General features: G+C 47.2%; 1 protein-coding gene across 2 annotated transcripts in view; it reads left to right on the forward strand.

Moving 5' to 3' along the window:
* The first annotated feature begins 70 nt into the window (after nucleotides 1-70).
* The window catches only part of LOC119449392 (CCR4-NOT transcription complex subunit 7), a 66,893-nt gene continuing 41,838 nt past the window's right edge, over nucleotides 71-25,125 (forward strand). The window contains exons 1-5 of one of the 2 annotated variants that reach the window (XM_037712561.2): nucleotides 71-205; nucleotides 3,895-4,136; nucleotides 12,562-12,755; nucleotides 18,511-18,672; nucleotides 18,750-18,927. In XM_037712561.2, the coding sequence (XP_037568489.1) occupies nucleotides 3,948-4,136; nucleotides 12,562-12,755; nucleotides 18,511-18,672; nucleotides 18,750-18,927 (723 nt within the window). In that variant the 5' untranslated portion in view covers nucleotides 71-205; nucleotides 3,895-3,947. Of the gene's footprint in view, nucleotides 206-309; nucleotides 664-3,894; nucleotides 4,137-12,561; nucleotides 12,756-18,510; nucleotides 18,673-18,749; nucleotides 18,928-25,125 lie in introns of those variants that run through there. The other variant, XM_049666748.1, reaches the window with a different exon arrangement.

The raw sequence follows: 25,125 nt of genomic DNA on the forward strand, positions 1-25,125 counted from the left end.
GCTCTTTCCTGTGCACAATAACCGGTGACGCCCTTTTTTTCTTTTCTTTTTTTTTTTTTCTTTTTACCCAGCATGCACATGAAAGCCTCGAGCCCTCGAGCGGCACCGAGAACAAGCAGAAGCGCTGTGTGCTCGAAAGTGCCGTGGATACATCATCGTGGCTTTACTCATCAAGTGATGCACTGCAGTGGCTTTTGTACTTGAAGTAAGGATTATTGCTATTGCTAAAAACTGCAAACGCGCATTCTTCTTGATTTTGTCTGCAGTGAGGACGAAACGTGCCTCCTGAAGAGCTGTGCATCCGCATTTGAAGTTAGGCCTAGTTGCTGGTAGAAGTAGCTGAAAATTCAAACGTCGTTTTATGCCCTAGTGCATGTTATCCAGTGTGTTCGTGCAAGGGAGCATCATCTTCCGGACTCCACTGTTCAGCTACGAATTTCCTGTTCGTGGCCTTGGCGATCGCTCCGAATGCTAGCCGGGCACAGCTGAAACGTCACGGTGCTCGCGCGACGAGCCAAGTGCTGGGATTTGGTGTTTCCTTTACGTCTTGTCTCCTCGATTCTGCTGGAGCTTATGCGGCGTCCTACGTGCGTCGGTGACATCCGGTTATAGTTGCATGGGATACCTCGGAAGGCGTCTGGGAACGACTCAAGTAAAAAAATGGTAGTTCTTTGTTCTCGGGAGGCCTCCTCTCCTGGGTGGTATCTGCGTTTTTGCCGTTCCTTCCTTATTAGTAGTTGTAACTTACGTTTTAGCGAGCACAGTACCGGTTTTGTGTGTGTGCTAAGCTTGCCTCTGATCGTATACTATCGAATTTTGTTATTCATACACATTACTTGGAACCTCTCTGCAAACATCGTATCCGCAGCTGTCTTGTGATGCAAATTACCGCCCAAACATAGAGAGAGAGAGGTAAAAGCACTGGTTAATTTTACGTTACAGCTAACTACTGTCCTCGTTATAACATTTCATTCTAGCCTTTCGTGCTTAAGTCGGAGCTGAATTTTCTCAAATACCCATCTAATAATTTCCAGCTCAAGGACCGTACCCGTGCACGTTGGATAACTGACAGCTTGGCGTGCATACGGGATTTTTAATGTTAAGATATGATGCATTCGTAGAGCATATAAGATTTTTATTTCAGAATATAGCCCGTTGATTCTGTTTGCTACTGCATCACAAACTGGCGGTCGTTTCACTCTGTGTGTGCACCTGTAACAGGTCTCGTGAAAATTTGAAGTGTTGCTTCGAAACATCTTTCTCCATGTTGGCTTGCTGCTGTTTTGTACTTGTTTCAAGTGTTTATCGTTCTGCTATCACACCTACTCATGACATTTTGTTTTAGCTAAGCAAGCATTGACATAAGAAAATTTACCTGCTTTCATCACTTGAGTAATGAATGGGAGTTATTATATTTTTAATGTACGGTTGCTGTTTTACCTTAAGTTGCTGATGGTAAAGTTTAAGGCAAGCTGCAGTTTCACTTGAAAATGTGGTATATCTACTAAAGGTAGCAAGAAACTACAAAAGAAACCGAAATGGTCTCCTGAGAGACTTTGTATTGTGCTTAGGTCACATCTGTTTGGGGTACTTCCACATTGCACATTTCCACACCGCTCATTTGTCGAACTTTGGTTTTTGCAAGTGGGTGCCACAAATTGTAACCAATTTATCTGTGCAGTTGCTTGAAGTTTGAAACATAAGCTCACCCTTCTCCAATCTTAGATACCGTGTTTGCATGTATATAATGCGAGTTGTATTTCTCCTACATTACCAGCCACGGAACATGCCTTGTGTTGTATTCTGGTTTGTGACACGTATAATCGTGATATAATTTTTTATTTTGTGGAGACCAAAAGGCCCGCCCCCCTTGCATATTCGTGGTCGGGTTACTTGCATGCAAATGCGGTAATTGGTTATTGATACAGAATGTGAGCTGACTGGAACACGAGTAGCATTCTTTTAGCTTGCAAGTTGCAATCGAAGGTTTGGTAAGGTGCAATCCCTCTATTTTGCAAGTGTATTATCTAGAAATCGAAGTTAATGCAGTTCAGTTGCAGTGTCCTGAAATGTTTAATGCTTTTAGGTTTGCAAGGACGACTGTGTAATCCTGTTGTTGGAGCAAAGAAATGACAAGAAGCGTCAGTCTTGACACATATGTACCGCAGGCAGTCTGTACTTTCTGTGGAAGTAGGGGGGCTGGCTTTAAGCTACAGGGCACCAGTAGCACTGAAGATCGGCAGTAAGTGCAGTATAATAATTTATTGCTGGTAAATGTAATTTTTCCTGTTTAGTACAAAGTTTCAACATAAAACCTTTGAAGTCATGCTCTTTTTGAGATACCTTGTCTACCATTTCAATCTAATGCTCAATGTATGAGCACAATACACTAAAAGAACTAGGGGCTGTGTTGTGTGATCTTCAAAGCAGACCGTAGAAGTAGAGCGCAAGGCCTCTGTTACCACCCAACATTTTGACAAAAGGACCTCAACCAAGGCTCTGTGAAACTGTTGGTGCCCGACTTCTCTGCACTTCACAGCACTCTGTAGCAGGGCAGCAAAGTCAATTAGTACGGAGAGCCGGCTGCATGTTCCGAGACGAGAGGATTTGCCCATTGTGTGTGGTTAATCCCTCCGTGTAGGGAAATCAGACAGACAATGCCTTCTGGTTTGTGTTCAGTTGACGCCACTTATTGCTCTTGCTGCAAATGCACAACTAGTGGGTGTATGACACGGCACCTGCCGATGGTTATTAGGTCTGTTCGATGTGCCTGCAATACTTTGAATCAGTTCATAGTGGTTCACGAGTAGTTTGTGCAGCTTAATTTCTGCAGTGCAAGCATGGCGCGACACCCGAAACGAATGTCACTGTGCAGTGCGTAAGCTTGAGAGGTCCTGAACTGCTAGTATGATCGGGTCCTGAGGTATAAATACACCCTGCATTTGCGTAGACACAGCAGATGCGCCTAAATGGGGTTTTAACAGTGCTTGTGCCTGTGTGCTGTTTCTTCTGCTGCACTGTTGCTCCACACCTGTAAGCCTGTACCAAGTCGGCACTGACAGTAGAGAGGGTGCAGCAAAATCATTAATCAGCCCTGCAGCTTTTGAAATAAACGGTTGGAGGGTGCCATGCTGCACCACTGAAGTGAATGGCAAGATTTGTTTGTTACTTAGAGGAAACTGTAGCTGGAGCATGGATTTGGACACCACAAATTGACTGTCTAAAGGCACATTTCACAAATTGACTGTCTAAAGGCACATTTAAAATGTAGGAGGTGATGCAGCTAGGTAATATTCCCGTAAAGCTGACATATTTGTATTCTTCTTGCAAAAGAGGGATACTGCACCACACGAACAGAAGTGGACAGGACGCGTGCAGACTCTCAACTAAATTTTATTGGGTGAAAGATGACATATGCAATGAACATAAAAGATGTTATCATGCTCAGTAGCCATCCAAAATGCTGCCGTCACAATCTTGCATCCAGAAATTGTACCTCGCAAGTGGCAAGTACCACGGAAGGATCGCTAACAGGTATTTTTCTTTTTATAATATATGGCTCTAACAACTCCCTGTACTATGGTCCCTATGATGGTATAAAATCTTAGTTCTTTTTCTAGAAGTGGCAGGCATACCTTCTTTGTCTCTTTTTCATAAGCGCTGCAATGTGTTGTTACGTGGGAATACTCGTCAGATGATCGGTTCTTAAAATGTTCTTTGAAACGGATATTAGCGCAACGTAAGATGCTTAAAAATGTCTGTGTACTTTTGTAAGTAACCACTACAGGTATAAACACTTTCGAGGATGAGCGCTTCATTGTGCCATAAAAACTGTCTCCTTAAATCTGTTGTTTTCAGTCTCTTTAAGTTGCCTTTCATATTCCCTTGCTGCAGCGTGGCATCCTCATGAGAGCATGTAATGGTGAGGCCCCGCATGTTTGGTGAGCATGCCTGCCCCCAGCACCGCGGGCAGCAGCCCCAGCGCCAACAGCGCTGGCAGCGCCGGTGGCGGCAACACCAATGGCCTGGTGGTTTGCAACGAGGCCTGCGGAATCCGCGATGTCTGGGCCGCCAATCTCGAGGACGAGTTTCGCGCCATCATACGTGTGGTCCAGAAGTACAACTACGTCGCCATGGTCAGTTGCACCGATTTGCTGCTAGAAAAGATGTTTGCATAAATGTTCCCAATTGAAAATTGCAGTTCTGCTTGAACTGTGAAGCAGTGACAGCTAGAGCTGGCACAGTATAAGTTGGAAAAGACAGCAGGGGAACCGCTATCCAGAGAGCAATGCAACGTGGCTTTCACTTAACCAAAGGGCCGGGCTGGGTTCATGTCTTTACATCAGTCTACATGTGGGCTGATGTAAAAGGCACACTAAAGGCAAATTTTAAGTCAACGTGGAATGTTAAATTATGATCACGAAAACCTCGAAACGGTTGTTTCGTGCCAAGAAAAGACTTATTTTATGAGAAAATTGCGTCTGAAGCATCAGCGTGCCTCTAGCGCCATTCAAATCGCCCGCCCTCCCGAGTGAGAAGTGGTGACGTCATAGTCTCATAGTGACGTTGTGCTGCCGGTGAGTGAAACGCCGCCAGCAGGCGGCTTTTTTGCGGAAAACGCAGACGCGCGGCCAGAAACCCAAGACAGGGCCAACGGCAGTGCAAAAGCAGAAGGAAAAGTTCGCCGCATTGTAAACATGATGACTCTCGACGCTCGTCGCAATGGACCTTGTTGACGACGCGACGACATATTGGCTCGCGACCCTGGGCTCAATTTCAGCTATTTAAGCTCTGATGAGCGTGACATGCTGTCGAGGGCTTGCGCTGCCGGCATTGTTGCGTACTACAATGGCGGCCTCGACACCGGCTCTTCCGAGCGCGAAAGCAGCGAGGACTCCAGCAATGCGACTTCGGGCGACGAAGCTGGTCACTGTCTGGACGTGCCGTTGCGTGGACCGTTCGGGCATCCCACGACATCGCCTGGACGTGGCATTCTGTGTTGCTTGCAACTTCAAGTGCGAGTTCAGTGAGCCAGTAACACCAGTGCAGCGCTGCACGATATCGGAACTACTGAAACTCTAAGAAATAACTAAAATGAACTTCTTGGCGAGGCGGAATTCGACCCACAGTCCATAGGGGAGCGTCATAACCACTGTGCTATACAAACATTTTTTACAGCATAAGCTGTTATGGGCTCATTCCAATAGCTGTTTCGGTTCGCTATGGTGTACTCCGCCAAAGCGGGCGGTGCAGAATCGAGCGAAAACAAAACCTTTACACTACCCATGTCGTTATCAAGGGTAATGCGAAAGTCTATTTTTTTTTTCTAAGAATGTAATGGAAGTTGACAAGTAGCATTTTCTTCCGTCTTATAATCCAAGGAAATGTTTTTAATCCGAGTGGTTGAGTACTAGTCGCCTAATTTTTTTAGGAGTTCTTTCGTCATGGGTGATTACCTGAATCTCCCTGGGGAGTTTCTTATCGTGTCCTGCATTTACCTCAATTTCTCGATTACTAAAGCTCTGTTTGCGATTATATATTGAAACCTTAGACGTCCTAGAGCATCTCTCATCACTTCAGCTTGACTTTTTATTTGCCTTTAGTGTCCCTTTAATAAATTAGGGTGCAACAGCTGTGCCAATTGTGCCATTTCGACGGTTACGTATTTTTGCGCCACGCTCCACCAAAATGCCCAGACTAGCCACAAAAGTTGTCACTCTAGTTTTAGCACAAAATAAAAGCTGCATTGGCATCCTGTAGTTTTGCCATCAGAAAATGTTGAAAAAGGCAAAGCATTGATGTCATGTCAATGACGTCTGCACTAGTCGCATATAACCTGCTAGTTTAAACTTATTCATATGTAAGTGCAGTTTAGTCTTATACAGTGAAAACTCGCTAATTCTGACTTCACGGGACTGGAAAAAATGTCCGAATTAAGGAATGTCGAATTATCAGGTGTACTAAGAGAACAATAAACAATTGCTTACTACATCAATATGCTTTTATTTACAGAATGAATCGGCAAATCCCATTTCTATTTTGCACAAAAGCAGTGCGGAATCTGCAATTCTTGTCTTCTCGTTACTGCTTAGCGCTCGCAGCGGCCATGGCCTCGCAATTTTATTTCCAATGCGGCCGCGGCGCAAGACTCTTTTTTCGCTGCCACGCACACATCCTGATGACTTTTTTGCCAGTGAGCTGGTCAGCAAGAGATCGTCCGTGCCAACATTACTGGATCTTTCTTTCAATCGTCAAACTCCCTGTGGCAGCCGTTGATGCGTGGCCGCTTTTTGTTTCTAGCAAGTATTTTTTTATTTACACGATACTGCAGACCTCGTTGGTCCAAGCAGGATGGGCAAAATAAAACAGAATATTCGGAACGCCAAGAAACAATACTGCAAGTCAATAAAATACAGGGTTATTCACTAACAGCAGACAGGCAGAATATGGAAAACATGAATAGGATACAATTTATACAATGTTGGCAATGGAATTCACAAAATTTTCACTTTGAAACACATCTTCTGGTAATGAATTCCATTCCGTGATTGTTCGCGGGAAATATGAATATTTATATTGGTTAGTCCGAGCAAAGTAAGGGGCTAAGGTGAAATTATGTTTGTGGCGGGTTTTCCGTGTGACTGAGGGCGTGACGTAAGGGTTTGGAGAAATTCCAAATTTCCTATGAAGAAGAGAATGAAGAAAGCTTAATCGAGAAATTTTTCGTCTTATGTGGAGGGGCTGAATTTGGTTAGCTACCATTAGTTAGATTTGCCTAGCAAGTAGCGTCCTTTGATTTGAAATTGCCGCAAATGCAATGCGTGTCACCAATTTATTTGCAGCTTGTAAATATTACAGACCTATTCCGAAGTTGAGGATAGGCTATGATTGAGTGAACTGAACAGGGAAAAGCACTAGTAGCGAAGCTGCGCCAAACTATCGTTCACCGCTGGTGCTTGCGTGTATTAGGAACTGAAAAAGAATAAGTGAAATGAAAAAATGTTTCCTCTCTCAATGAGGTAAACAAGTTTTTATTGCAAGGCACAAGAGCCGCACACATCATAATTTCCAACGCGGCTTCACAAAAGACTAGCCTTTTTGTTATCGATTGCGACTTTCGTGGTTTTCTATGCGGCAGTTTACATTCCTCACATAGAAATGCATCCACGTGAAAATTAATGTTCAATATTTGGCACGTGAGCGTGGGCATGTGCTCATCACACCGCCGCCGCGCAAGATTGAATTTATCCAGCGTGTCCAGGACCTTCTAAGCAGTCCCCACACGGACCTGCCACATTACGGGAAACATTTAAAGTATTAGCTTCACCAAGAAAGTGCCAATACGAAAGTTGTAGACCACGTTTAAAAATGGCTGACTGAAGTGTTTGCAATTAACTACCAATGATGGAGCGACTTCTAATTGCCTTTAAAGAAAGCCCGCGAAATACAAACACAAGGGGGGTGATCTAAAACGAAATCCGCATATCTGTACAGTGGTTCCGGGACGGGCTTGACGCTTTCGGTGGCTGCAAGGTACGTGCCAGTAACTGTCGCTAGTAAGATACTAGGTGTGTTCAAAAAGAAACCGAACTTTTGAAATAGCGCGCCAACCGGCAGAGGGAGCGTACTGCGGCTACTGAGCGCACGTAGCAACAGGTTTAGACAACAAACCAGAGTGTTTCGCTCTGACCGTTAGTTGGCAAGCTACAGCCGCGGAAATGAGCACATGAACAAGCTGTTCTTCAGATTGGTGCCGAAGTGACAATGAATGAATTGGAAGTACTGTGTGTGTGTGTGTGTGTGCGTGTGTGCGCGTGCGTGAAGTTCTGCTACAAACGAGAAAACTTTCATATTGGCACTTTCTTGGTGAAGCCAATATTTAAAAAGTTAGGCAATTAGTTTGTGCTAATTAATTTAACTTGCAAAACGAAAAAAAAATACCACAGACTAGGACATGCGATACTCAACCCCACTGAGTTGGTTTGAGCCTCCTAGCACACTGTCGTTTTTAAAACATTGGCTTCTTTTAGCTGGGACACCCTGTGTATGTATTACATAAACAAAAAGCAGAATGAATGCACTTTTAACGCATAAAAGTTTTATTAACGAGGTGTATGTCATGAAAAAGAAATTGCCATAATCAAGATTGTGGGATAAAATTCAACAGTTTGTAAAGACATGCATGTATCTACTAAAACAACAAAAATTGAGATATACAAAATTTAATGCGGTCTAATAGGCGCTATCTCCCAAAAAAACGAAGTTTTTCATTGAACAGGTCTTCCGCTACAAAAATTTTAACTTCAAGCACTGCAGTCGGGCGTGCTAGCCTGTGGCTGCCGATGTTCTGGGTGATAGAGTTGTCGTTGCTCTCAGATTCAAATCTGATGAAAAGGCAGCATCCGCAGACACAGCGGAATCACGTGATCTGTGATCTTTCGAAGTGCGTGCCGCCCTCGTAGTCGGCCATTTTTAAGCGAAAGCCTTCGGTGGCAGTTACCTTGATGAAACCGCGCCATGACGTAAAATGGCCGACACCGCAAAGAGTAAAAACACGTCTAAAAATGCTCGGATTAATGTTGCATTTCTCAGGGAGGTTCTTGTTAGCAAAGTAAATTTGTGGCTTTGAAAACATTTGGTAAATTTCGGTATGGGTAGGAATCGAACCCGGGCCTCCGTGGTGTGAGACGAGCACGCTTCCCTGAAGCCACGGCGTCTCCAAGCTTGTGGCTTACAAAAGGTGCGCTTAGTACGTGCGTGATTGCACATGTCACGTGGTCGCAGAGACGCGCTCGTGCCACTGCTTGAGCGTTCGTCGTTGTCTTCCGCAGCTGGCAGGCTTTCGCCTTCATGTTTTACAAACGTTTAATACTGCTTACTTTTTGCTTTCTACTTTTACGATCACGAAACTTCGGAGCGTGTTTAAAAATTGCCACCTGGTAGGGAAAAAGCGAACTGCTTGGAAAAGAAAAACATAGTTCTTCACGTCCGATGGAGCAGTGTGTCCGTGAGCAGCGCGGAAGGTCTCTAAAGCGGTATTTCAAACCATGGATAGCGGGCTCACGATGCCCAATGGGCGTGGTACAGACAGAGTTCAAGCTTCGCTACGAGGTCAGGAATGCGTCCAAGACGGGAAATGCTGAGCTAATATCCTGCAGACACAACTGACATTCTGTGTGCTTGGTGACTTTGTGTACAACATACCCAGATAAGTAGTACACCACATTGTCGTCTACACCGCCTCTGAAGTAGCTGTGCTCATGGTTCATTTGCTCAAGAGAATTAGAAGAACCCAAAGTAATAGTAGTTCTTCAGCCTAGCCTTGATTTCATTTCACAAGCTAGCTCTCAGTTTGAGCGATGGACCTCTCGGGCGATCTTCAATGCGTCTTCCACACCGACAGATAGTACAGCATTAGGTTCTACTTGGACACTTCCATGTAATGTTGTATTGATAGGCATTTACAGGCTAGCAAGTGAAATATCTGAGAAATTCACGACAATAGGGTTCAACTCATCTCCAAATGATTTTGCAAGACCTGTGGTGGTCCAACTGCGCCATTTGTGCCATTTTGCTACAATTCTACTTGTTCGCGCCTTGCAGCGCCAACCAAAGTGCAGCTTGCGCCAAAGCGCCACCTTTGCCTTGGCGTGCTATGCGGACACGTGGCCGGTCCCTCCGTTTGTGGACAGACCCGCGGCTAAGCATTCTGAGCATCAGCGACGCGGACTTCGCGACCAAGCTTCGCGCATGGAATCCTCGATCGGACACGCAGCTAAGCCTTTCAGCACTCAATGTTTCGGAATTGGCGACTAAGCACACAGAGACTCGACTCCTTGAGCCCGCGGCTAGGCATTTCATGCATCGGCACTTAGGACTGCGCGACTAAGCACATCAAGCGTCAACTCCTCAGGCCCACGGATAGACGTTGCACAAAATTGTTTTTCTGCATTTCTAGTCGTTTTTGTATTATGTCTGAGCATCAAACTATTCTCAGTAGTCTGCAAGTGCTATTTACAAAGGCAAATAAAATCTGTTTGCAACGTTTTCTGCTCTGGGCGCGCAAGCTAAATGACTGCATCGGTCTGTCTTGCTTGTGTTCATTTGCTCTAAAGAAGTACTTAAGAATTGTGTAGTAGTAATAAGCTGCACCCAATGTCAATGCATTTTTTCTTCGCTTGCTCCAACTAGTCCAAAATGCGAAATTTTATGCTACAGATCTGCTACAAAATGCTTATGTGGCTGCTCCTAAATTGCTACAAAACAGCTTTTTTCCCGCTCCAAAAATTGCTTCAATTCTTAAACTGGCTGGACCACCACTGCAAGACCAAAGCGTCGCTGAAAGAGCAGCATGCTTTAAAAAAAAAAAAAAAAATTACCGGTGTAGCTAGCCTCACATTCGTATAACGCAGGTTATGAGGGGGCAATATGTGCTTTGGTGAGTTTTGGCACAACCCATACGTGCTTCTTTTTCTCTGTTTCCTTAAGTGGGCTCTCTGAGGTGGTTTCTTACGCACTTCACAATGTGTGGGACATCACTGAGATGAAGTAATGTTTTGTGACGGCTCCCATGGATGCTCAATGAAACGGTGTGCTGCATCCATGTTTCCTGACACTCCGAACTAGCTCAACATAGATCTGTTGTTGCCAATCCCATCACTGATCACAGCCATCACTGAGGCATTGTTCTTGTGCAGTTTCAGGATGACACTAATTGCCAGTTCTACAGGAACTTTTCCAGGAGCTGCTCCTTTTGTCGCAAGGCTTGCGACTGGCTGCACCCAGTGTTCAAAAAGTGGTACAAGCATCAGTATTAATGCGTGTTTAGCAAGCTAACTTGCATTTGGTGCAATCACTTCGCCATAGTTGACAACTCAATCCATTTTGCATGAGGTTTTATGGAAGGAGACACCCTGCTTTAATTTTACCTAATCGAAGAGCAATACACCTAGCCATCTTAGGTACCTTTTGTTGCGAAAATGACCTTTGATGCGGTTGAGTGCAACTCGGTTAACCCTTTAGCCGCGAACCCCGAGCTGTACTCATCACACGAGTTTGTACCATATCGCCAACGACGAGTCGCACTCGTCCGGCCCGATTTTCAGCTCCTTCTGCCGCCAAGGACGTATCACGGTCAATTGCTTTGCTTGCAATTTTCAATCCTAGATGGTGGTAGTTGTCTATGAAAAACCGGATTTCGTGCCTTTCGCGCGTGTTTTAAGCCTGGAAAGTCATTTCATAATGGCGCTTCGCAAGTAGAATGCCGGTGGCGGCGATGCTCCAAGAGGTGCTTCTTGGAGCAGTACAGTAAGCAGCGTTGGTGATGAGATGGAATTTGTGTCCGACAATTTCAATTTTCCTCCCCTTGAGGTTGCACGAATTGCTTTGCGACGGAACTTTCAAGTGAGCCGCCTGCTTTCTTTTGCCATCTTTTTGCTGCTTTGTCCGTTGCAAGAAAAGCTTGTTGAGGGTCCATCATTGATGTAGCATTAAAGGGAGGGACCTTGAACCACCCCTCAGGCTTGGTGAAAAAACAGTCCGCGGATAGTGGTGTGCGAAGTCACCTGTCTCTCAAATGCTGCCTTTTCAACAGAAGCCTGCTCCTCTCTTTTCTGAATGTTTTATTTTGTAATGTAGCGGATTCCCATGTGCGGCTGCTATTGGCCAATAGCTGCCATCAGTCAGTGCGCATCTTCCTACTGTTAGTGTGTGTATTTATTGATCCATTTTAATCAAGAGGCTGAAGTAGGCGAAAATCTTCTTTTTAATTTTGATAATTATGTACTTTGGGAAGAAGCCGACTACCATCTGCTCACGCTCTGCTGCTGCAGCCCGTGTAGGAATTAAACCTTGGCCACTTTGCTTATTGGTGTCGTAGCCGTTGGGTCTCCCTAATTTCGACTAGTTCTGAATGCTCAACTACCCTTGAACCATGTGAAACTTAGGTCAGAGCAAACGAGAGTTCTGCCGCTGTGCTTTATCTCCCCGGTGACGTCACGGCCAAGCTGCGCCTCCACACTTGTCGGGGCGTGGCTGTTCGAAACCTGCCGAGCCGCCGCCAGAGGCGCCTGCTGCAGTCGCGGACACCACGTGCGTTCGGCGCGAACGCGAGGAAACGCAGACAGCGTTGGCAGCAGCTCTGCGCGTTGCTTCGTTGGTGATGCTACAATTTCTCTCTCTCGCTCTCATTTTCTCTTTCTCTCTCCCGAGCATAGCGCACGCTGCGTGCATGCTCTTCTTCCCTCTTCCTTAACGTCCCATGTCAAGGCAACATGTGCACGGCACAGAGAGGAGGCAAAGCACACACTGCTGCGCAAGGTGGTTGCTAGGCAACCTAGGTGACTCATCGCTCAGCAATGTTTTTTCGGTCGACGAGCACTTTTTTGCGGATAGCTTAAACAGCTTTGCTGTTAAAAGCAGAATGAATGCACTTTTCACGCATAAAATATTTATTAATGAGATATATGTAAACTGCCAATTTCGGCAGTTTTGTGCAGTTTCAAGCTGTTCACACTTTTCTCCATCACTGGGAGCATTGCCTATAGAACTTGCACATTGCAGGACACAGAGTTTCCCGGAGTGGTGGCACGGCCCATTGGGGAGTTTCGCAGCACAGCAGACTACCAGTACCAGTTGCTGCGCTGCAATGTGGACCTTCTCAAGATCATCCAGTTGGGCCTCACCTTTCTGGACGAACATGGAAACACACCCCCAAATTACTCCACCTGGCAGTTCAACTTCAAGTTCAGCCTCACGTGAGTGGAAATCGCAAGTGACACCGAAGTCTCATTGACTGCTTATAGTACTGCTACTACATGCAATGAACGGTACAAAGTGCCAAAGGTTGAAGTCTCTGCCATCTTACACAAAAAGTGTTTTAGTGGGAGAAAGAACTAAAATTAAATACCTTCAAATAGCCGACAACTTGTCCCTTGCGCTGAACAAAACGCGTGTGCCTATTTTTCCGGCGACCTTCTTTAACCTATGCGAGACCCCATGGACATAGGGTATGACGGTGGTGCTCACATGAGGTCCCTTGTCTTGGGCGTCACGTCCTGCCCTCCCTCTGGTGAGGATCACCAAAAGCTTTTCCGAGACTCATCAGCAAGGCCATGGGGTACCCTTTAGAACTAACGATCGAGCATCCCTCCGATAATAAGATAAGGTTTCTCGACCTAGAGATATCGCTAGAAAGGGAACACGTTTGTTGGGCTTACAACCCCCGCTCGAAGAAAAGTATTCTCCCCTTCACGTCTGCGCACTCAAAAATAGTTAAAAGAAGCATTGCCCTCTCATGTCTCAGAGCAGCTCTGACCCGTTCATGCCACCACCGGGTGGCTAGCAGCTTCATGCACCAAGTGCACCGGCTCATCCAGGCTGGGTACCCCATGGCCCTGCTGATGAGTGTCTCGGAAAAGCTTTTGGTGATCCTCCCCAGATGGAGGGCAGGACGGGACCTCATGTGAGCACCACCGTCATACCCTATGTCCATGGGGTCTCGCATAGGTTAAAGAAGGTCGCCGGAAAAATAGGCACACGCGTTTTGTTCAGCGCAAGGGACAAGTTGTCGGTGCTATGCCGCAAGGTGTCGGGATATGGGGGGATGCCAACGGCCCTCTGCCTCGACACACCGAGCCCCGCGGTTGGCGCATGCCTGCGCATCAACCGCGGTCCGGTACAAGCTCGAGGAAACAAAAGACGACAACCACGTGTACACTCGGAAAGCATTTATTACGACTGCAACTAACACTTCGAGCAGGCCAGCTAGCTATAGTTGACATCGCTGAGGGTTCCCTCGAAGAGAATAATACACTAGGTAAAGAAGGGCTTCCGACTTACCAACTGGGGAATACGGGGGGGCCGCGGCGTTTGCCGCGGCAAGAACGTGGTTGACTAACCACGTGCGGGAATACGGGAGCGGCGGCGGAGACTTCCGCCGTCGCCGCTTGCTGGAGACCAAAGAGACCCGGGCGATATCAGCGGGATCTCACGTGACCCACCCGGTGGCGCTGATAGCGCTTGCGATTCCCGCGCGCCGCCCGCGGAAGGAAAGTTTCCCCTCTCCCAACTCTCCCTGGCACGCATGCGCTTGACGCGACGTTCGCTGCCCGTGCGGCGGTTATGGGACCCGAGGATTCCCACATCCCTCCACCCTTAAATATTGCCCTACGGCGGAGAAATCGCTGGAACGACGGCATTGACAAAGTATCCGGGCAGATGCGATGGTAAACTCTGGCAGGAAATGTCCGAATCCACGTTGATAGGCAGCACAGTCCTGTGTGGCGGCCGCCCACATGTGGCAGCCGTCATAGTGGTTGACGATGACGGGGCTGAAGATGGCTTGCCCTCAAGATGCGCGCCGCAATGTCCACCCGGGAACAGCGGGTCAGGACTTTCTCGAAGCGGCGCGCGCGCCGGCACGATGAACCTCGCACCGACGCACCCTCGTGGGAGTATGATGGTAGGCTTCCCTCCTCGTGGCTGCCATGTGCTGCTGCATCGGGCCGCGAACAGGGAGGGACCGAGACAGCAGGCAGAGACGTGGACCATGGCAGCAATAGCAAGTCGAGGCGGCTTCACTCGTTCTGCAAAGTCGCTCAAATGCACTCCACAAACACTTAGAATTAAGGCAGTAGAGGCCGCCGCAGCGTCGGCCGTCTGACACGATGCTGAACCACCCGTCTACCGCATAGCTTTATGCGGCAACGAGATGAAAAAAAAAACAATCCAGTTCGTTTGAATGAAGTTATTCGCTTCGACCGAATTTTTCCGGTCCGATACAGCGCGAAAAAGGGCGATGCTCGTATGAACAAAGCGCTCTCTGGTCCCCCGAGATTTCGGTTATTCCGCCCGCAAAATATTGAGTTCATCTGAACAAAATAAGCTTTCTATTTCGAACGAGGTTTCTCTGCTCGGGCGAGTATAGTAAAACTAGCGAATCCGTTTGCACCCGCTAAATGTCACGGCATGGTCGTCTTCGAACTTGCGACCGGCAGCTCCGCAAAGCCTTAGGCCTAATCGCGTCCATGACAGATACCAATGCCACGAAAGACCCCTAAAGGGTTCCAATGAGCCGCCGCGAGGAGACGCAGGCCTAGCTAAGTGGTCCCCGCTCGCTGCTCAACACGCAGCTTCCGAGCAGACTCCTGGGACTGCGCCCCGCTGACGTCCTAGCCAGCGTTTCCGGCGCCCAGCTCCCAGGGCCAAAGATACAGAAAGGAGGCTATTTACATATGTACAGGGAAAATCGACCACCGCGCCGGCTGCTGCACTCACTCGCTTCGGGCGTACTCTTAAAAGAAAACTTGCTGCAAATCTCAGCGTCTACACGAGTTCGGCGACACTGGCGCAGCGTTAACTCGCCCTCGAGAAAGCACACACAGATCTAGCTAGCAATCACGCCTTCGGCTGAGGTAACGCTGGTCTGGACAAAGCCTTCAGGCTTCCTCGCATCCGAACCGATCGTCGTCCCGTTTTCCAAGAGCTTGCCCCACGTTGGGAACGCCAAAATGTCGGGATATGGGGGGATGCCAACGGCCCTCTGCCTCGACACACCGAGCCCCGCGGTTGGCACATGCCTGCGCATCAACCGCGGTCCGGTACAAGCTCGAGGAAACAAAAGACGACAACCACGTGTACACTCGGAAAGCATTTATTACGACTGCAACTAACACTTCGAGCAGGCCAGCTAGCTATAGTTGACATCGCTGAGGGTTCCCTCGAAGAGAATAATACACTAGGTAAAGAAGGGCTTCCGACTTACCAACTGGGGAATACGGGGGGGCCGCGGCGTTTGCCGCGGCAAGAACGTGGTTGACTAACCACGTGCGGGAATACGGGAGCGGCGGCGGAGACTTCCGCCGTCGCCGCTTGCTGGAGACCAAAGAGACCCGGGCGATATCAGCGGGATCTCACGTGACCCACCCGGTGGCGCTGATAGCGCTTGCGATTCCCGCGCGCCGCCCGCGGAAGGAAAGTTTCCCCTCTCCCAACTCTCCCTGGCACGCATGCGCTTGACGCGACGTTCGCTGCCCGTGCGGCGGTTATGGGACCCGAGGATTCCCACAAAGGTAAACAAGGAAGGCGCCAAAAAAGTAACCTGCAAGAAGCAACACAGAAAAGCTCATGTTGAGTGCGCATGTGCTGTTGTGTATAAGATCCCACTCAAGTGGAAACACTGCTACATTGGCCAAACAGGCCGATGTTTGAATGACCGGCTGAGGGAACATGCGTACGCAATGAAAGGGTCTGTACCGAGCCATTTATCCCAGCACTGCAAAGAATGCGGCTGCAAACCTCTCTTTGAAGATTGCACAATAATAGGTAGGTATAAAGATCAAAGAGCACGCGAGATTTGAGAAGCGTTTTGCATTCAATCGCACGGAAACTCCTGCGTCAGCGTACCCTCTGTCTCTCTGCATAGCTGCGAGATAAACTACTCGTTAAAAACATAACCTGCCATAACTACGCGCGTGATTAACTACTTGTTAAAACATGATAACCTGCTTCGACGACACGCGTGATGTGATGATTTTATTCCCTTCCCGGCGCAGAAACCGTGTTTTTGTGGCCTTCTGCCCTGAACCTGTGCTTTGTATATATTGCTTTGACAGCAATAAACCAGTGGTTGTTAGTTCAGCGCCTTGTCTGTCTACTCACTTCGTCCCGTCCTAGCCCTGTTTGTTCCCTTATCAACTTTTTAAAAATTTTTATTTCTGACTTTTCTTTTTCTTCCTTTTTTACACATGGCGTTGGCCACGCCTTTCATCATGTGTCCCGATGTGCTTCTCAAGCATCATGAGATTTCGCATTACTAGTAGAGGTGTGCAAATACTCGAATATCGCCGAATCGATTCGAATAGTTCAAGTTTGAATATTAGAAATATTCGGTGTAGGGGAGACCGGTGCAATGCCACATGTTGCATGAGCCTTGGAGCTCCTTCTGCTCATTGCAACCGAAGCAAGTGTTTCACTTCGTTTTCGGCGCAACAGGAGCGCTGAGCCACATCGGCTCACGGGGTAGCGGACATTGTCACTGCGAACACTCCCTCACGCTAGCCTGATCCGGGGATTGCACACATAGCGCCTGAACGTGGCTCTTCGCAGAACAGCACCCGGTCGATGGGAACACTAGAAATGATAATGTGATGTGGACAGAGAGAACGGGAACGGTAAGAGGGAACGGTATTTCGTATAGTGCAAACGCATGTTTGAAGATAGTGTTGGGTATGCGGCGATGAACTTCACGTCGCTTTAACAGCTGTCAATCTAACCCGCCGGCACGATCTCGAGACCAATCGCTCATAAGCCACCCACACAAACATATTAGCGGCAAGCATTCCGCAAAGGCTTGGGGCCCATTACATCGGGCAGCGGTGAGTTTTCACCATGGCTGCCCTGCCTAAGCCATTAGGCCTAATCTCCGCTGCTGATTGTTAGGCGTCAGCTACTAAAGTTATGGTTTGGTACCAAATCGACGCAGATTTATTTACAGCAGCCTCACGACACTCGAAAAGCAGACAAACTGCCTTGCAAACGAAAGGGAGTGCATAGGATAGCATCAAAATTGTTCACGGTGGTCATCCTTATGACTCACCGTACGGTGACATCTTATTTTTGATGTAGTTTTTGTGTCAATTGAACGTTTCGTGACATCCAGGTTTCAGAATCTCGCCAAACCTGACAATAAAACGGTTCAAACAGTGCCTGCTTTACTGTTGGCCCGGTGTGCAGAGCAGTAATGAGTGACGTGATGTGCGGTCGTTTCATCAATTGTACGGATTGTCCTTGCGATAACCCACCTGCTGTAGATTTGGGGTAGCTGTTTTGTATGTATTTTGGAGAAAAACTGGAAAGCAAAACTTTCTGTGCAATAAATAAAAGATTGCTGCAAAAACACAGGTCCGCTATGAAACTGATGTCATTGGCATTCAGTACAACAGAACATCACTAATTCATTAGTTTCAGAGGAAAAGAAAAGCACTTGATTCTGTTCAACAGAAATTCTATCAAAAAAAAAAATTCCAGACCTTCACATACTAAAACTGTAATCAGTGCTGGCATATTAATTTAGTGTTCCCGTTATTGAAATAGACTGTACAGTATATCTTGATTTCTATGTACCTAAGTTACTGATAGCTTGCTACATTCTTGTCATGGAATGCTAGGAGACTCCCGAACATGTGATAGTAGCGTCTTCGAAAGTTATCGTCCAAGAAAATGCATTGCTGAATGCACATAAGCTTGCCTGTGAGTTGGTCAGTCCGTATTTCAACCATTGTCATGCTGTCGCTTCAGATAGGTGAAAGTAGTCAGTGCATGCGGCGGCGTGTCTTCATTCCCTGGCAACATAACTGAAGTCGACCGAGTTGTGAAAGCTGAATGAGTGGGGGGTTTTGCAATAGTCATTGTCTGGCGCTTCTCTCACGTAATCACTGCCTCCTGAGACTGAATACACAGCTCCATACATTGTGATTGCATGAAAGCTTTTGTTCACTTTCTTTGCTGCAGGGAGGACATGTATGCGCAGGATTCCATCGACCTGCTTACCAACTCTGGCATTCAGTTCAAGAAACACGACGAAGAGGGCATCGATCCATACGAGTTTGCTCAGCTGCTCATGACATCGGGAGTGGTCCTCTCCGACAATGTGAAGTGGCTCTCCTTTCATAGGTGAGAGTGGCTCTGCCATGGTGCAGAACCATCGTCGTGAGTGGGCAACGCTGATGCTCTCTTGACCTTGTGCGCAGTGGATACGACTTTGGCTACATGCTGAAGTTGCTGACGGACCAGAACCTGCCTTCAGAGGAGTCGGAGTTCTTTGAGTTGCTGCGAATCTACTTTCCGGCCATCTACGATGTGAAGTACCTCATGAAAAGTTGTAAAAATCTGAAAGGAGGCCTACAGGAGGTGGCTGAGCAGCTAGAGGTGAGTGTCTTTCTTTAATTTGCAGAGCAGCTCAAAAATCATTTTTTATTGCGATAGCAATTATATGGACACTTCTACCGGATTTCTGCCGTCGTCGTCGCCGTGAGGTTCCCTATAGATAAAATCTTCGCCGCGCGCCGTATGCCCGAGCGGAAGCGAAGCGTGCGGGGACGCGCGCTATCTCCCACGCGCAAGCAAGGAAGCCGAAAGCCAGCGCCGGAGGGAGCAGGGGGGGCACTTCTCTGCCAACAACCGCGCTCGTCGCTCCTCCGCACAGTCTCTTATCTCTCCCACGCGCAAGCAAGCAAGGAAGCGGGAAGCCAGCGCCGGAGGGAGCGCGGGGGGGGGGGGGGGGGGGGGGGCACTTTTATGCTGCCAACAACCGCGCTCGTCCGCACCGTCTATCTCCACACAGCTCTGACCTTTATGCGCCGTGCATTCGCCGCTCAGTTTCCGTTTCCGTTGAAGCGATAGACCGCACGTACCTTCGCCCGCAGCATATATATGCGCTTGCTGCCAGCGTTTTGACAGTCGTTGCCTGCAGTCATTCAGTGTGATCTATTCATGTTTGTTTGTGCGCGCTCACACCACGCTTGTTCAATCAGTTAGTAATAGTCGGGCCACATTTTCCAAAGCACGCTACACATGCAATGCTGCCCGGGTCGGCATTGCAGCGCTACAGGTGTGTCCCTTCGCACGCGCTGCCCACGGGAAGCGCTTCTCATCAACACCACCGTTTCACACGCGCCTCCTCGTGGTCATCGAGTCTCTCTGAATGTCGGTCTACTTACGCCACAGCACACCTGCTTACTTAATCAGCTCATGTTTACTACAATTCATATTGCTACCAAAGCCGCTCACCTTACTTCGTATGACATTGCTGTGTTGCTATCGCATTCATTGCTTCGCCCTTAGGGCGAAACTGTGACATTTTTTTTTTTTCATAGCCAGACTAGTCTGGTACTTCTGTGGGCATTATGCACTGATATACATTGCAAATCCTGAAACAAATTTTTGCTTATACTTGTAGCTAAAAATTACCATTTCTGGCACAACTTGGTGCAACGTTAAAGCTTTCACTGATAAACTGAAAGCTTGCACTGAAGTGAAAAAAAAAAAAAGTTCACGCACCTGGTCACTGAATGATTAAGAAAGCGTTGTGGGAATCCTTTGGTCCCATGACCGCCACACGCGCGGCGAACGTTGTGTCGGGCGCATGCGTGCCAGGCAGGGTGGGGAGAGGGGAAGCTTTCCTTTCGCGGGGCGGCGCACGGGAATCGCAAGCGCTATCAGCGGCACCGGGTGGGTCATGTGAGATCCCGCTGACATCGCCCGGCTCTTTGGTCCCCAGCAAGCGGCGATAGTGGAAGTCTCCGCCGCCGCTCCCGTATTCCCGCTCGGGGTTAGTCAATCGTTAGTTAGTCAAAGGGGGGACACGGGTCTTAGAGACGAAGAAATCTCGAAAAAATGGTTTTTTTGAAACTGGTATTTTCATAATATACAACCACTGCCGCATGTTCTGACCAAGTTTCCCTCGTCATGGATTAATATTTTAGCCGCAATATCAATTTAAGTAACCATTGCAAGCTATATTTTGATAGATAAAAGCATAAAAAGGGTCTTTTTTCAAGCCACGCCGCTGCTGAACCACATATGCTGTCGCGGCCATCTTGGTCGCGTTGGAAAGAACTACTTTTCTTCTTCAATTTCCCGCCACATTTTTGTTCGTCCCCCTATTCGCTATGTAGAAATACCGTGCCGTAATATAGTCCCAGCGTGCGACCCCATCGCTCATTCAGTGCACATGACTAAATAAAGCCCTGCGATTGGCTCTGGTGGCTGGCGTCGTCTGCTGCAGTGCGCGGACGCGCTTGAAAAGCGAACCATAGAGAAATAAATTCATCTTCTTTCACTAAGAGCGAACCGCGACGCCATTTTGCAAGCCGCTGTCGTGTAATGATGTCGGAATATCGGAAGTTCGCCTCTCGGAACAAGTTTGGCATGAAAAGAAAGCGAGCGCGCTACAACTTTGAAAAGTGCACCGATCCTGCCAAAAAACCCAGCGACGACCATCCTCCAGCGGTTTCAAGCGACGGCTGCGACGCGGAATGCAACGGACCTGGCGAGAGCGAGCTAAGCCTACCGACGTCGGCTGCAGATAGTGATCGCAGGTACAGTGTTTGGCACGACACAAGGATGGTGCAGCCAGCGGAATTGCCCCAACGGCAGAAAAAAAAAAACAGAAGAAACTCTCCAACAACTAGCGGGAACTTCGGCAACGAAGCGGAAAATGGACATGTTTACGAGTGTCAACGACGGCGCGGACGAGCCAGCGGAGATGCAATCGCGCTTTTATATTATTAGTGCGGAAGCGATAAGCGCTTTGCTCTCGCGTCAAACGTGCAATCTCTGTGGCGGCTCCGTGACTTTTGACACAGAGAAGCGAGAATACGGCCTTGCCGTCAAACTTCTCGTCGTTTGTGAAAACTGCGGCAATGTTTGCGAGTGGAGCTCACCGCGTGTGAAAAACGGCAAAACGGTCAGCCCCTTCGTTGTGAACATTCTCGCCGCTCGTGCGATGGTTAGTACCGGAAATCGACAAACAGCGCTGAATGACGTTTTTGCTGCTATGAGTATCTCGCACCGTGGCCTTCATAACAAAACCTGGCAAGGCTATCTCAAGGAGAAGCTGGCTCCGGCGGCATCGTCTGCTGCCCAAAAGCTGATGGGCGCGTGTGCGCTATCAGTGAAGTCGTTATATAATGACTTGAAACTCGCTAATTGCGGGAATATAGCGGTATCCTACGATGGGGGGGGGCTCGGATGACGCGCGGCCATTCGTCGCACATCGGAGTCGGCACCGTCATCGAACTGTTTTCCGGACTTGTGCTTGACTACGTTGTCCTGAGCAACTTGCTGGGTGTGTGCGCGGCCCGAAACCTGGCGACCCAGACTACCAAGATTGGAAGGCATGCCATATGTGGCAAAAAAATACGGACACAAAAGCAGGGGAGATGGAAGTTCCAGAGGTCACTTCAGCTGCACAAGCTGAGGTACACCACAATCCTCTCAGATGGTGATAGTCGATCATTTCTTGCTCTCAAACAAGCCAAAGTGTATGGCTTTGTGCCTGTCGAGAAGGAAGATTGCGTGAATCATATCCAAAAAAGGATGGGGACTGCTTTGTGCACTCTCGTTCCCAAACACAAATGCTCTGCTTCTGAAACACTTGGTGGCAAGGGAAAATTGACAGGCGACCTGATCACCAAACTCAGTGCCTACTATGGATGGGCATTAAAATCCAACAAAGGGGATGTGAAGGCTATGCAGAAGGCTGTGATGGCGACATACCACCACATCACGTCAAATGACAATGTCTCAAACCACAGCCTTTGCCCATCAGGACCAGACTCTTGGTGCCGTCAGAATGCTGCGAAAGCAAAAAAATGAGCCCATCCCAAAGCATCGATATAATTCGCCTGCCCATGTTTGTCAAGCCCTTCTACCAGTGTATGAGCGCCTCTCAGAAGAAAAACTGCTTGAAAGGTGCCAGCGCAGCATGACCCAAAACAATAATGAATGCTTACATTCAATGATTTGGGTATTGGCACCCAAGGAAAAGCATGCCTCGCTTTTTGCTGTTGAAGCTGCTGTGGCTGAGGCAGTCATGAAATTTAATTCAGGGAATGAGAGAGCTTCATCTGCCATACTCCAGGAGCTTCATTTGAACCCGGGGCTACCAAACAGCATAAGAATGGCCGAAAAAGATAACTGGCGAGCAGCAGCATCAGCCCACAAGCGTGCATCTGCAAAAAATCTGCGACAAGTCTTCAGAAAGCGCCATTCGGGTAGCTGTAGTCAGACAGATTACATCCTTGGTGGCTACTGACCATTTAGATATGTGGATCTATTAGTACTTTTTGTTATATCTGAATAAAAATGAGCTTGTTTGTTTTTTCTCATTTTCTCAAAACCTGAATTTTTGAATTTTTTCATCCTTCTCTGGAGCGATTTCTCAGTAATCGGGGCACCTAGAATTGTAATTCTTGTTGCAGTACTGAGCTACATAAATAATGCACACAATGGTAGGACCAGATTTTTGTATCTCAGTTTTAATATTTTTTTATTGTTCGTACATTGAACAGCCACCTTGAACCCATTTTGAACAGAAAGCTTTGATGCGCTGTATAATTGTTAATAATTGTTATACTAAAAAACTGTTCCTACAATTGTGAAGGTTATGGTTCCTAGTATCCAGCTATGTGCCTAAAGCAAGATTTTGATTAGTAGTTTTCGCTCCATTGTTCCCGTAAAGTGTTAATTAATTTTAATTAGCTTTAGAACTAATTGGCATATTTTAAAAAATTGCGTATTTGGAATCAGCATAAAAAACTGAACAAGACTATGTAGTTTCATTAAATTTGGTAAAGGGGGTCTTAAATGAAGGTCAGAATACCCACTTCCCCCCTTAAAGCCAGCTCTAAAAAGTAAGAAAACAGGCTTACTTGGTGACAAACTCTATAGGAAAGTTTCTTGTGGTATCGAGTGATACTGGGCCGGTATTTTGTAGCAATGCCTTTAAAGTAATAATGCCTTTTTGCGCTTATCGCGCTTTGTCAGTGGTCAGAGCGACGGTCCGCTCACGATATCAACGTTGATAACTCGAGCGAACCGTCGCTCTGACCACTGACAAAGCGCGATAAGCGTGAAAAGGCAGTATAACTTTAAAGGCATCGCTACAAAATACCGGCCCTGCTGTGCATAACACATGCATTATGCGGAGCAACATCATTCCGAGATGAAGGCGGTAGTACGGGGAGCGAGAAAAACACGAACACCGAAAAGCGATGCGACATGAGTGATATGACTGTCTGGGGAGGACAAGCACTTTAGTCACGTAACCGCATAAACTCTCGCCTGAAAAGCGAACCTAAACAAGCGTGAGCGAAAGTTGATGTGAGCAGACAGTACTTCGAAACAAGTGTTCCAGTTAGCACTATACGTGAGTATGAAAATAGTGGTCGGGCAGGTCTGCATGACACCAGTTTCCCACGTGTACGTCACTGAAAGGGCAGCTCTCATTGGTCTTCCTCGCCCGCAGCTTGTTTGCCGCCATGGCGCGCCACAATTTAAATTGGTCCAAGAGCGATGCCTCCTGCAGCACGAACAAACTGCTTCGCGGCAGCTTTTTTCGCGCGCAGTGTGCATTTTTTGCTAATGTAGCCGGCCCTTAACACGTTCATGGGTCGTTGGAATGTAATTTAATCTAGTACTTAATTATAAAGCTACAAATTTCAAAAATACCAGTTTGCAGTCGTACAGTCTAACACGGATATATCGAATCTGAAGGGGATCACAGAAAAGTTCAATATCTAGGTAATTCGATATATATATTAAAGATCTCATACAGAAATTTTCAAGGGGATTTTACAGCCGTTCTATATACACAATAATTTGTTATATGTGGGTTCAATATGTCTGGTTTCGACTGTATTATCCAATTTCAGGTGAGAACGCGATCATATCAACAATTTAAAAATACATTGCACCTATTGGCTGGGAAAAGAAAAAAAAAAAACGTATTATCCCGAAAAACGTATTATGCAGAATCGTATCATCACGATTCCACTGTATCAGAAAATTGAAGCCAAACTTTTATGCTTTCGTATTTTGTGCAAAAAAAAAAACAGTGCTGCACATGCTCAGGAGGCTAATCACTCTACTTAACAAGACTCTTGCTAGCTATCGGCAACTTCGGTTCCTGTGAGTCGAGATGTATGCTCAACTCTTATTAAAGGGAACACCGAATTAGTATGTCAGCACTGATAACAAATCAGTTCATATATAAAGGTCTGGAAAACATTCTTTATTGACAGAATGTGTATCAAATAGAGCCAAGTGATTTTTCTCTCTAAAGCTGAATAAATGGCAAAATTGTACTAAGTACCATTGGGGTTTTCTGTTTATACAGTGGAACCTCGACTATACGTCCCCCTGTCATGCGACGACTTGTATTTTACGACGAATTGGTTTGGTGCCAGCAGAACCCCATAGAAATAATGCATTAAAAACCTTGATTACCGTATTTACTCGAATCTAACACGCACTTCTTTTTTTCTCGAAAAAGCAGGTCGAAAAATTACGTGCGCGTTAGAATTGAGTGCGATCCTAAATCTGGGGGGGCGGGGGGCGTTACCA

Source organism: Dermacentor silvarum, chromosome 4 (genome assembly GCF_013339745.2).
Source record: "Dermacentor silvarum isolate Dsil-2018 chromosome 4, BIME_Dsil_1.4, whole genome shotgun sequence".
In the NCBI taxonomy this organism is placed as follows: Eukaryota; Metazoa; Arthropoda; class Arachnida; order Ixodida; family Ixodidae; genus Dermacentor; species Dermacentor silvarum.